The 13,175-nt window shown below is 38.3% G+C and overlaps 1 protein-coding gene across 1 annotated transcript in view; it reads right to left on the bottom strand.

Annotated features, from left to right (window-relative positions):
* Positions 1 to 9,017: 9,017 nt before the first annotated feature.
* ndufs4 (NADH:ubiquinone oxidoreductase subunit S4) overlaps positions 9,018 to 13,175 on the bottom strand; it is a 29,451-nt gene continuing 25,293 nt past the window's right edge. Inside the window, exons 3-5 of the mRNA XM_066712066.1 lie at positions 12,754 to 12,926; positions 12,310 to 12,383; positions 9,018 to 9,229 (exon numbers count right to left, since the gene is read on the bottom strand). Coding sequence (XP_066568163.1) covers positions 9,126 to 9,229; positions 12,310 to 12,383; positions 12,754 to 12,926 — 351 coding nt within the window. The 3' untranslated portion in view covers positions 9,018 to 9,125. The remainder of the gene's footprint in view (positions 9,230 to 12,309; positions 12,384 to 12,753; positions 12,927 to 13,175) is intronic.

Genomic DNA, 13,175 nt, shown 5'->3' with positions numbered 1-13,175 from the left:
AAATATTTCCCATATATTTTCAATATACAAAAAGCTCCTCATTTCAGCATAAAACATGAAGATAACACCTTTCTAAATATATGTTTGTTCCGCATGGGTTGTATCCATCGTATGTTTCCTTCAATATATAACTAACTGAATTTTCCTGTGTTTCAAATGCAAATGTGTTGTTTAATGTGAATCACCTTTGATTATACCCATTCTATATATGTATAGAAAAAAAAAAAAAAAATATATATATATATATATATATATATATATATATATATATATATATTACACATATATGAAGGCTAGAATAGAAATATATACAAATAAATCATAAATATGTGAGATTTCCACATAGGCACAAATATCGTGCTCCCCAGCGGATAAACATGTAAGTCATCTGCTAGCTGGAGACGTTTCTATGCTGAGTAAAATGGTAAGAATGGACCCTCATTAAATAAAATGGAGATTCCCATATCTGAAGGGATACTGATGGTCTGACACCTTTCACCCCATTCCTTATAGAGTCATTGATCAATTGTAACTTTGATCTCATCCTTGGTGGTGGATCTTGGGTTCTCTCTCCCTCTTTTAAAGTAAAACCTAATAGGGATGAATGGTAAAGTGTAAAAGAAGAATACAGGAGCTGATAAATAGCGGAAAATGAGTGTGTTATGCCTTAGTCCCAAGAGAGGGCCTTCTTCCTTAGTCTAGCCCTGAGAACTAAAGAGGAAGCCGACCCATCTAAAAGTGATCCTTTGAAGAGACCTGAACTCAAATTAAGCAGCATGCCACGGATGCTTTCTGCTGTTTTTTTTCTTCTTCGTGAGAACCTTTTTGGGGGGTTTATATATCTGTCAAGCTTAGTCTGCCCTTCCACAATGCCTGTCTTACAAGGTCCTAACCAAATTACAATCCCTTCCCCATGATTTATGCTAGCAGGTAGACTGAACACTGCGTTCTTATTTTTTTTAAAACAGCAATGCCTCTCTAGATGGAAATAAAAATGCTTCACACTCCATATAATTCTTGACACCAGCAAAGAGGTCTGTCATGGCAAGCTTCCATATGAAAGTTTAAGTATTGGGCAGTGTTTTATGGAAGGTCAATTATTTCTGACTTCTGACTACTTTAACAAATGAGCCCCCCACCACCGCCCTTTTTTTTTTTTAGGTAATTGGAAGCCATAAACTTTATTCTTTATAATGTTCCTGACAATGAAGCACTGTGCCCCTCTCAACACAAAGATAGGTCATATCATTTGAAAAAGATGTGGGCCTTGTTTCACATTTTCCTAGTCCTGCAGTCATGTAGAGTTTGAAGGTCTTATCCCCCAAAAAATATTTCTGCTGGAAAAACAAGAGAGAAGACTAGTTCCTTGCATTTAAACCTCTTACTAGACTTTCCCAACCTGTGTAACCTGTCTGTTTTCCATTTCCCATCATTTATTATGTTCATACTGATGTTGTAGTGTTTGATTAACATTTTTAATTAAATTAAATGTACATACCTTTTTAAAAAACAAATTTCCACATTCACCTTTTGCAAACTGCATTTTGTCAAGAAGGATATCGATAATTATTTCTGGTAGACTGCTAGTTTCCACATATGTCTGAATGTAAGTATGTTTATGTTGCATGAAACACACTGTTGGATCTTAAACTATTACAGGAAAGTGAAACTCTCAACTTTTTTTTTTTAATTCTCTGATGAATTTACTTCCCATCAAGTCAGCCAGATGTTCTGTATTGCATCTACAATGAATGCAAAGTGAAATAATTCACACACAAATATCTGGACATGGGTTTTAAAACATACCTCCAGGCATATAATTTACCTTAATAGAATGATAACAGGTCTGACGATGTTTCTACAATGGGCAAATATAACTGAATTACATTTTTGAGTAATACATGTATTTGTGCTTGGGCCTTCCCTGTCTCTGCACACAGGTCCTAGAGGAAAATAAAGGATTTAGTTTCTGCACTAAGGGGAAAGTAAATGTACAACAAATTAGGATGCCATTAAATAAAATCCCTCAATTAAGGTATGAAATGAAATCCAAGAAAGTTAAAACTGCATCATGCAGTTAGTTCATCTGGTCAAGGATTCTTTCAGATACTTTGATTAACAATCTCTTGGGCTCTTTGACCTGTTGGGAATCAGAAAGTCTGCCCAAAGACAGTGATATATTAGGTTTTCTAAATTAATTTTTTATTATGATTTCCACCAATTTCGCTGTGTTTTCTCTGTTTTTCCCATTAAAAAAGCAAGTTTAATCTAAACTAACAGCATGAGAATCAAACCCTGAGGTTCGTCTCAGAAATCTGTCTCGCAGTATTGTACTCGAATAATCCTGTAGTTTGGTAAAATGCAATTCAATATTTGTCTTGTTCCAAGAGGAACTGCCAAGTTACATAAGTCATATCCATGCCCACAGATATTGGAAATGAATGTGCTCAATTGCCAGCTCCATTAAACACAGTGGTCTTGCCAGTTGGACATCTTGCTGATGATGAAAATGGTAACCCTCCCCTCAGGGTATAGAGTGTTCTCTTTCTGCAGAACTGGGAAAGTGAAAGAGATTAAGTTTGTGTTTTTTAAAGAACATTTAACTAGAGAAATAAATTATGCATATACATGTAAAGCATATAAAGTACACTTAAAAGACAAGTGTTGGGTAAAGCGAGTGCCCTTGCCAAAGAAATATGTTCCAGGTCAAATGAAATACAGAACACAACAATCCCAGCATCCTACCACTGGCACGGCTCACACAATGGGCCAGTCTGAATGGTCCGAGCTGAAGCTCTGCAGTTTTTTCTCGGCATGATGGCAGACGAATGAGGCACCACACACAAACTTTGACGTCATAGATAAGGCACGAGTGGAAATGAACTAGCATGCTGTGCTGCAACATAGTGTTTTGCATCAGTGGCTCTAACATCGATTTATTTAATGAGTATAACTTTTTAGTGATTTTTGCAGAGCACTTCCAATATTCCTTAACTGGCTCCGGTTTTAAACAGTTCACAGATCATCGTGACGTCACTGCAAATGTGCCTCCACAGCTCACAGGACGCACACAGGAGATGGATGCAGGCCATTCGGTCGCAGGTGACCACAGCCCCGTCTGGAGCTGGAGCACAAGAACAGTGGCTCCCTTCACTTGTACTCAAGTGAGTTCATTACAAGTTCACAGTGGCTTGTCCTCAATTATCCCTGTAGCCTTCTGTTATCTGTCAACAGTGCAGCTGAACTGTGACTCATCTGAGGAGAAGCACTGATCGCCCGCTGCTGTACTGTCCAGAGCCTGTCTGCTGCAGCCCTCAATAAGGTCAGGGCTAGTTAAAGTACCTTGGGGACAGGTAGAATTGAGTGCATGGGAGATATTGTCTGTAGCAGTCAGTGTGTGTAAATTAGAGTATATCTTTGTTTCAGGGCACACTAATTACGCAGGCTATCCCTTAACTCTTTACTTAATGAATCATGTTGGGCTAGCTCTTAGAAGCTGGAAAGGGGTTCAGAATGAACATTACCACTGTACCAATAGCTGGGTTTCAGAACTCACTTAACTGGGCAGAACTAAAATGCAAGGATTTGCCACAGTCCCATTCCACACTGGAGCCATTTAGAACAGAAGCAACAATCTGTTCAACCAAAAAGAGTTACATTTATTGGCAGCTATGTACCTAAAGAAAGGATTCTTCTGAAAATAAGGACTGAGAGCAGTAAACAGTTAATAAACAAACAAATTAATAAATAGTTAAGATCTGAGGGACCAGGATTCAGAAGCACGTCTACAGTGAGAGGATGCCTAGTTGAAGAGACTGTTAATGCTTTGAATGGCATTGCAATACTGATGCAGGACAGCTATGATTCTGTTCTGAGGAACGCCCAGCTCTTTTGTCATCACCTACTTCAGTGCTTGCATTTTCCCCTGCATAGCTGTGTGGAAAAGTGGATTGTTTTCAAGGCGAGGAAAGGGAAGACATGCATTAGTATATAATCAAAACATGTACTGTGACATGACTCCTTGTGAGACTCTTAAAGTTCAAAGTTCACCATCGATGATACAGATCAGTTGAATGTGTTGTCAAACACTAAACGTAGGCGGTTCTCTTTAATATTTAATTTGGAACCAGAGGCTGCTGTTCAAGTTTTCGTTGTTGACTGTGATTTCCGACCTGAGAACAAAGTTACATAAACAAAACGTTCCAAGAGGTGTTCAGATCTGATATGCTTATTTGTTCAGAGATTAAAGAACACGCAGCTCAGTGTTGTTGTTTAATGGATTCAACACCATTCCAGCAGTTCCAAAAACAGACAAATATGTTTCATATTTTGATTCCTCAGTCAGAGGTTAAATATCCAGAACAGCTCATTATTGAGGCTAATGTTTCTGTCCTTCAGAAGCATATTCAGTTCACCTCTCTGTCTGGTTTGCTTTGGACTTTCAAGAGGAAGTCAATTAGTGAAGGGAATCCAGGGTTTATAACTGCATTAATTAAAGGTTATTTTACATAGACATGGTAAGACTATATGTTCACATGGAGGGTTATACAGGATCTTATTCTTCCGTTACAGATTAGCCATTGATCCAAAATATTCTGTATTGAACTGCCTCAGTTCAACCAGTGATCGCTCTGAGCAAGTATGCAGTTATGACAAGTGTTTCCAACAATGTTTTTGACAGTACCTGGTTATGGTTAATGTCCATAGAATTAGCTTCTTTGACATATCATCAATATTATTGTTCTACCCATCATAATGCGTGTGCGTGCTTGCATGCGTGTGTGCGTGTGGACTATATCAATATCAGCAAACTATTTCCAGTATAGACTCACTGAAGTATAACTAAGGTCACCAATAAAATAAAAGAAAGTGAATTTTTAAATCCATGAACATGCATTTCGTACCAAATTTAACATTCTTATTATCATTATTGTTTACTGTATATCTCATATACACTTGTGTAAATTGTCAATTTGTAAAATGTATTATGCCTTGAATTGCACTCTATTATTGCACTTTGTATTGCGCTTATAAGTCGTCCTGGACAAGCGTCTAAGAAAAAATAGGGGGGGTGGGGGGGGAAGTGATATCTCGTAACAATTGTAAGTCACCCTGGTGAAGGGTGTCTGCTAAGAAATTGAATAGTAGTAGAAATACAAATATGGTTAATATGGATCTTGTTTTCTGATCTGCACAGGCATATCTTAGAGAAATAAATTATACACAAGTGAAATATTTGCTTTACTGACTGCATGTATCCTTTTAAGTAAGGGAATACGTTTGGGAAGCAAACTACATGTTGTGCTGGATTTTCTTGTAACCTGGAGGGGAGCAGGAGCATATAAAAGTGGGCAATTTGGGTTCTTGCCAATAAACAAATCAATTTTTGTCTCCAGATTTCAGTTTTCTCAGCCACTGTGATGCATTATTACTAATGACTTTGAAGCTTACAACAGCCTGTCCAAGGGACCCTCTCCAAAGCACTTAGGGACACATTTACAAAACAAAAGCAGTTCACCTTTTCCCCCATATACAGTAAGTTATCACAACATACTAAACACACATATTAAAGAGCCTTACAGTACAATGCAGAGCAATAAAAGAGTAGGGATTATCAAACAGCTCTGTATTAACAGACGTTTTGTCCAATGGGTTGCTGCCCATTCCTGTAGGTTGCATTCTAACCTTTGAAGACTGTGCTATAGCACTGGCAATGGCACATTATATTCTGCCATATTGTAACCATATCCACTGTGCCATACAGTAAAAGCTTCTTTCGAGGAGTTTGGGACAAAAGGGCACACATGCAAAAGTCTCTCTCAAGAACATCGGCCGATCGTGTGATAATTAATGTGAGGCTATACCAATTAAAAGGGAGCGTTCCACACTGGGAACTGTGTCTGCTGCCCTCCTTTCATGTTCTGAACTTGGCCCTCTGCTTTTTCATGTGCACCGCGCTTTAGCAAAAACAACAAAATGCTGTGATTATAGCGACCTGATATAAACAATAGGGAGAATAACTAGATTGTTTGAGATTATGGACAAACCCATATTCCTGTTGTTGTTTAGACTTCTCTTACATACCACAATATCATAATTTGTTTACAATAAGTTATGCAGTGGAAAGATAAATGTGTTATTTCACCAGAGGAGTATGCTATTGAAATATCCATTAGATCAGATATTAACTCTAAATCAGACCATTTGATACTGTATTCAGCTCCCAGGTTTTAATGTCCATAAAAACAAGAAGTATGAAATTAAAAAACATGAAAACCAAAAGATTTTCTGGTCTTTAGTAGCCACTAAACTGTCAGTCCAGTTTAGTATTCTCTTTTAATGACCCATTTTTCGTTTTTTTGTCATTGCTGTGATTAATGTAACTGGTACTACAATGTCAAATAAGGACAGGGAGAATTATCAGATGAAATACGTACAAGGCAAGCTGGCAGTGCTATAACTTAAATCAAACAAAAACAAATGGGACATTTAATAGAGGAATAATATTGCGGTGCTGAAGGGAAATGGCATTTGAAACCCATTAAAAATAAATATTCAAAATAGCTTTCAGTCACTTGCCGTGCCAGAGTGATGTATTAGTATGCAGACGAACACTTTGGATTTGTCTTCAACTTTCAACAATTGTGAAATTGAACAACTTTTTTAAGCTGTCTGGAAAATGTATTTGCTAAGAAACTGCAGATGGTAAGGTGTCCTGACAGTCTTAATTTTTCAACACCTTTTTCATGTTTTTTCTTTATTTTTTTATCCTCCTTGGGTCTTGAAGACGGCATTAGAGTAATCTTCTTAAAAACCCTTTAGCCCAGATTGAATTCCCATCACACCTGTACTATCTCCGACAATATGAATAAAATCTGCCAGACAGATATTTGAATGTTATGCTGGAGAAATGTTAAATGATATTTAAAGATAGGGCGTCATGCTTTCGTGCAGCAGCTGAAGTGTCTCATACTTTCTGTTCCTAGCCATTCGAGGACAAATTACTTTCTTTAATCCGAGTGGCAGATCTTACTGCTTATTCAAACCGGGGTGTCTCTACAAACAGAAAACAGCTGAATGGGGTAAAACTGAACCCACACATCCAACAATGTTAGACACACAAGAAAAAAACAGTACAAGATGGATCTTTCAGAACATCTTGTAATTTCAAAGATAAATATATAAAATAAGGAACACTGCACTCTTCTTAAGATAGCTTCTAATGAAGCATGTTCATTTGCCTTAAAAGTTTAATAATTAAAATAAACAATTATTACAGGAGACCTGCCTGGCCAGACATTGGAGTCCTAAGGGAGGTTTCTGGTTCTCCATTCAGCCAGCACATTTTTATTACTAACAGTAATCTTAATGCAATATTTTTTAACCAAAGGTTAATGATCTAAAACAGTTCATGCAGGACATAGCAGCCTTGTGTTTAATGTACTAGTATCTGCACTTCAAACAATCGACATGTGTAAAAAATTAGAACTGAAAATGTTTCTCTTTGTGGTTTTGTTTTAGTTTGCTCTGTTTTGTTTGGGAGTCACTATAGCAAATTCATTTTCTAACAAAGTTGTCCCCCCCACCCCTCTACCACCACAACTGAAATGATCAAAAACCACAAATGTACATTTTGCAACTCATCTGCCATGGATTTACATGATCTGTTGTACAAAAGGTATCTTACTGATTTAAACACATACCTGATTTAACCCTGGTGACATTCTTGATTTTTACAACTTACCGAAAACATTTGGTACGTGTGGCATAAACTAGTTCAAAGGACTACTCCATTTTCAGGCCCTGGCCTATCTTGCTCCAATACCGAGAATTGCATATCCAAAACTAAAACACACACACACACACACAAACAGTACATCCATGCAAGGTTTTATCCCCCAAAAAAGGATACAGTTCATCCTCATCATTTTGAGGGCAAAAATGAATATAAAAAATAGATCAGTTCTAACCAAACATTCCACACACACCTCATACCCACAATAGAGCGAACCCGTTACATGACATACTTTCTGGTTGCTGCCATCTTGGTAGACAACTTCTGCCCTGACTGCATTAAGTTTACTTCCATATTTACACATAGAAATGTCTAGGACATGCACTGATTACATTTTTGAGTTAGTTGAAAGGCACAACAGAATCACAAACATTCATAAGTGCACAGCAGACTAAAGACCATTAACCTGTGAATCGCTTCAGTTGTCCTCCAACATGGCAGCGACAGGTGTTCGTGACATCACACGTGTTCGCTCTATACATCTATACACCTGGGCGCCAGTTTCATGAATGTTTCAGTGAATGAAGGACGCGTCAGCCCAAAACAAGATGTAAAAATACAAAGCTAATGAAACCTCCTTCACCCCCCCACCCCACCCCACTCACAGATAAAGACCCCTGTCAGCATTATTTCACATGAGGTTTAGCACGATGTCCCATACAAAAGACCCTCGTTACTCAATGAAGAACGATCCACCGGCCATCTCCTGAGGTGCAGATATGAGAGAGGTATCCCAACATCTTAGACTACATTGAGACAAGTGATGGCAGGTCTTCAGCAGGCGGCAGCTGTTCATCACCCAGCCAGAAGCCAATCAGAAGGACAAGCTAGGAACACACCCATGTGAACGTGCTTGAATTTCCTCATCATGTTTCCACGGAGATCCGTTCAATTAAGGCTGATCACCTGCAGGTACTGGACACCAGAGTGAAAAGGATCACAGGGGGAGCAGCACTCTTGTTTTGCTGTGAACCCTGTCCTCAAAATACCTTTGACACAACTAACATTAACCTCCTCTCATTTCCAAAATGAACAGATGTGGTTGTGGAATGGTCCTCGCGCCTTATGGAACACATGACCACAAATGGCATAAATGACTCAATACCAGTGAAGTTATTGCTACAGGCAGACAACTAGAAACCAGCGAGTTGCTCTTTACTCATCTGCAAGGTGATAGTAAAGACACGCCACCATTCTCAAAAAGGACTTGCAGCAAAAGACAATAGCTTAAAGGTCATTTTATTGAGAGATCAAGAATGCTATTATGCAGATCTATAAATATAACACAGCTGACTGTAAGTGGCCTGACAAACAGGTCGCCACTGCCAGTTTACTTCGTGGACACCCTTGTCCTTTTGTTCCAAGAGAAGTTTGCCCCGTAGGATTTCACCCTTGGCTTCGGAACTCTCTTTTCTTGAACATCATAGCTCCAACCTGCACAACAACAACAGAAAACAAACATTTTAGACAGTTAATGCAAACCTATAATTAAAAAACACAATATACTATAAAACACCTCATTTCCACATCATGTACATCTGGTAGTTATAGACGTTATAGAATGTAATAAGTGGTGGAACGACCTTTCCCACTGAAGCCAAAACAGCAGAGTCTCTGACCTCCTTCCGGCGCTTACTCAAGACACATCTTTTCAGACCGTACTTGTAATTTAGTCTTTTATTCTCCTGTAAGATTGCACTGACACAACGTTTTATCATACTCTTGCCTTTGCATTAATAGCACTTGCATTGTTTATTTTGATTTCCCTTATGCTCCCTCTCCCTTAGTTCTTAACCTTGACTTAACATCTTGTCTGCACTGCAGCTTTTACAATCTAGGATGTAAGACCTTATATAGTGCTTACTGTATCTCCTATACACTTGTGTAAATTCTAAATTTGTAAAATGCATTATGCCTGAACTGCACTGTATTGTATTGTACTGAATTGCACTGTATTACTGCACTTTGTATTGCTCTGATATTTTGTAAGTCGCCCTGGACAAGGGTGCCTGCTAATAAATAAAAAAATAAAAAAATAAAATATCTGCATTAAGTTGAGTAAAAAGTAGTGATTCCTAAAAAAAATGCATGCATGCATACGCAATAAATATTTTGGTTGATTTAACTGATGTGAGGCATTTTGGACTACTACTCTTAGTTTCAACTTTAGAAACATAAAACAGTTCAGTTTAATTTACAATATTCAACTAAATTAAATGACAGAATCTGACTGATCTGGATCAAGGGTATGAATACAGCCCCATTCACACTGGCTTTGAATGCCAAAAAATTGCCGGCAATGATCCATTCACACAGAAAACAGACTGCCGACAAGAGCACTGTAGACATGGGACCGAGACGCTACGGAAGCCTGTGGATCCAGAGAGGAGACCCGGACCGACACTCTGGACGTGTTTGTACAAGTTCGGTCATTTCCCCATTTTGCAGTTTCCTTCATTGTGTTTACGGGGCTATTGGTTCTAACCAGGGCGCCGGTTCGGTTGGGACTCACTAGCAAGAAATAGTCAGGAAGGCAAAGGCAAACAATCTAGGTGTGTTTTCGCGATATGCCTAGTTCATCAGTTGTGTGGTTGTGTGTTTTTGCGGTGTGCCAGTGAATCCAGTATGGGCCTCTCGGTTCATGGTCGCATAACGAGAGGCATTGTGTGGGTCATGACACACTGCAGTTAAAATCAACTGAAATAAATGAGAAAAAAAGCATGACATTACATCGTGTGTATATCTATATCTTCCAAAAGTCTGTTTGCAGATCTGAGATTGATTGATTGCTCAAGACGGTTCGATTGGAAAAATTGAATGTGACACTGGAGGGTCTCTGTTCTCTTTCAAAAAGAAAATGAACTCCACATTTCACCCAAAAACGAGTACAGTAGCAGTTCAGATTTAGACCTTTGTGCAAAAATGTGCCCCTATTCTGATTGGTTACAAATTGTATATTCAAGTATTTAACACACAAGCCACAGTAACAGACATGCGAAACCGCAGTCGTGCAATGTGCAATCACGGCACGTGTTGCATGCCTTGTGGTAGGAGGCTACAAATTGGACTTCAATAAAATACATCAATTAACGCCTGCGAAAATGAAACTCCGCATTTATTTTATAATTGTTTGATCAGTTCATTGATTAATCTCACATCTTTGCACAGTTTGAAAAAAAACACAAGATTTATTATAAAACAATATTCAAAAATAACACTTATTTGGGGTGTGGGGCTTAACATTTACAAGAAAGATCCAACAAATAAAAAGGATAATTCACTTCTGTTTCAAAGTGGGTGGCCTTTCTCAGTGATTACTGTTATAGCAAAAGGAGTCTGAAGTATGTGGTCATCCATTTAAACACTAAAGTCAAGGTATAGTAACACACAAAAGCAATGACAGCTGCAATTTAAAATACGTAAATTGTATACAGCATGCAGTATTATGAGGTTTTGTCTGGCAGGGAGTAGGTACAGTCACCTCATTACCTGTGTCGTCTACAGCCTTTTTGGATTATTCTTAATTGAGGGTGCCATATAATTTTGGTGGGGGCTGTCATATGACAATTTGAAGTTTGGGTCTGTGGATCCCACAGTTCTGCTGGTCTGGACCATCGTTAGAGGTTAAAACAGGTTAGAGACTGTTGCCAACACATATTTCAATCACACCTGTACGTTAAGTAGGCATTGGTAAATATGCAGATGGTTCAAAGTGTCCTGTACTGATTACAGAAGACAACAGCACAGACCATTGCTGATGTAGTTACTCACAGTCCATGCCGAGCACATTCGAGCAGCCACCACCACAGGTCGCTTTCTTCTGTGTTAATAGCTTTTGCAGGGAGACTATTATGATTGATGCAAATGGAAAAGAATTATGTTTTGTGCATCAACATTTTGACACTAGAGATCCATTTTAACATGCTCAAGGCATCAGAGGTCTGGTGACAACCTGGTTTTCTCATTTCTTCTACATCATTTGTGATCTACCCATATAAACAATGCATAAGAAAGGAAATAAGAAATCATACTTAATGTTCTGAATGGGGACTGTAAAGAGACACGACTGCGCCACTGCTGCTTCTCCTCTCGGATCAGGCTCAACCCATTTACAACCATCCTTGTAATTCAAATTCCCAAGTTGAAGTATATTAGATAGAAATATTATATTTTTAAACCTCAAATCAAGACCGTAATCTCAGGTTGAAGGATACTGCAAGGATATTGAAAGTTTAAAAAGTAACCATTTTACTTAAAGTAGTAGATTCATTAAACAAATTTACAAGGAGAGAAGTCTGGCTTCTGGTTTTGACCTAGTAACTTAATCACTCAAGGAGCCAGATTTTCAATTTTCAATTTTCAGACATCATTCTTCACCATTTCTGATATTTCACTTCGTAGGCCTTGAGTTATTTGCCAGATGTCAGAGTTATTTTGTCCCCAGTAAGAGAGAAGAAAGAAAGAGTATAAATTGTTAGTGATGCAGGACTACTTGAGCTCTTGCCTATAATTACCATTTTTTTCTGCAAAGGCGATTGCATCTTCTTTTGAACCAAAAGCCAAGACCATGTTGGACAAGGGATCAGCCCTGAAAAATAAAAGAAAACAATTCCAGATACACAGAAGACAGAGAAAAAGCAGTACAAGGGCTACTGTAGCTTTGCTAATGCCATCTTTAAGATGTTAAAATGTACCTAAAATTAAGATTCCAGGAAATCGCAAACATTAATTCCACTGACCCTTCCTGTGATCACTTTTGATGCACGATGCTAGTCAAAAATCACCTGGCTCCAATAATTAACACATCAAGCCCTTACAGTAGGTAACGGCCATATGAGCTGCACTAGTGTAGCTAGTTTTTAATTTAAAGTAATCTGGTTGGTTTTGTAAAAAATTACTTCCATCCAAAAATGCATCCATCTTCCTAGACCGATTTGCATAAAAAGATTAAATCTTACGTGGATGCCCAGCCCATCAAAGGATTCTCCCAGCGTTCTCTGGTATCGAACTCCAGTCTCCACTTCCGGGTGTTATTCGCCCCTGACTGCATGGCATTGCGAGCTGGGACACAGATGCGCACCTTACGGGACTTTATGTGTTCCTCGGGCACACCAGTCATAGACGTAATATCCTGGAGGAGAACAAAAATAAAAAGTTACTGTAATTTTCAAATCATCACAAGAGCAAGAATGGTACTTAATGTCAAAAACCCGTAACTCAGACACAGTTTGAGGTAAAAGACAAGAAGTAAGTCTTTGCTCTGAAAACAGCTTGTACATTCATAGGGTACAGTTTGACCATTTCCTGAATTGTTTTTATTTTTGCTCCATAAACATGAAAAACAAACCTATACAGCCCCATTTCATAGGTTTTTGGTTTT

Source organism: Amia ocellicauda, chromosome 8 (assembly GCF_036373705.1).
Source record: "Amia ocellicauda isolate fAmiCal2 chromosome 8, fAmiCal2.hap1, whole genome shotgun sequence".
NCBI lineage: Eukaryota > Metazoa > Chordata > Actinopteri > Amiiformes > Amiidae > Amia > Amia ocellicauda.
This window is presented reverse-complemented; position numbering and strand designations above follow the sequence as displayed.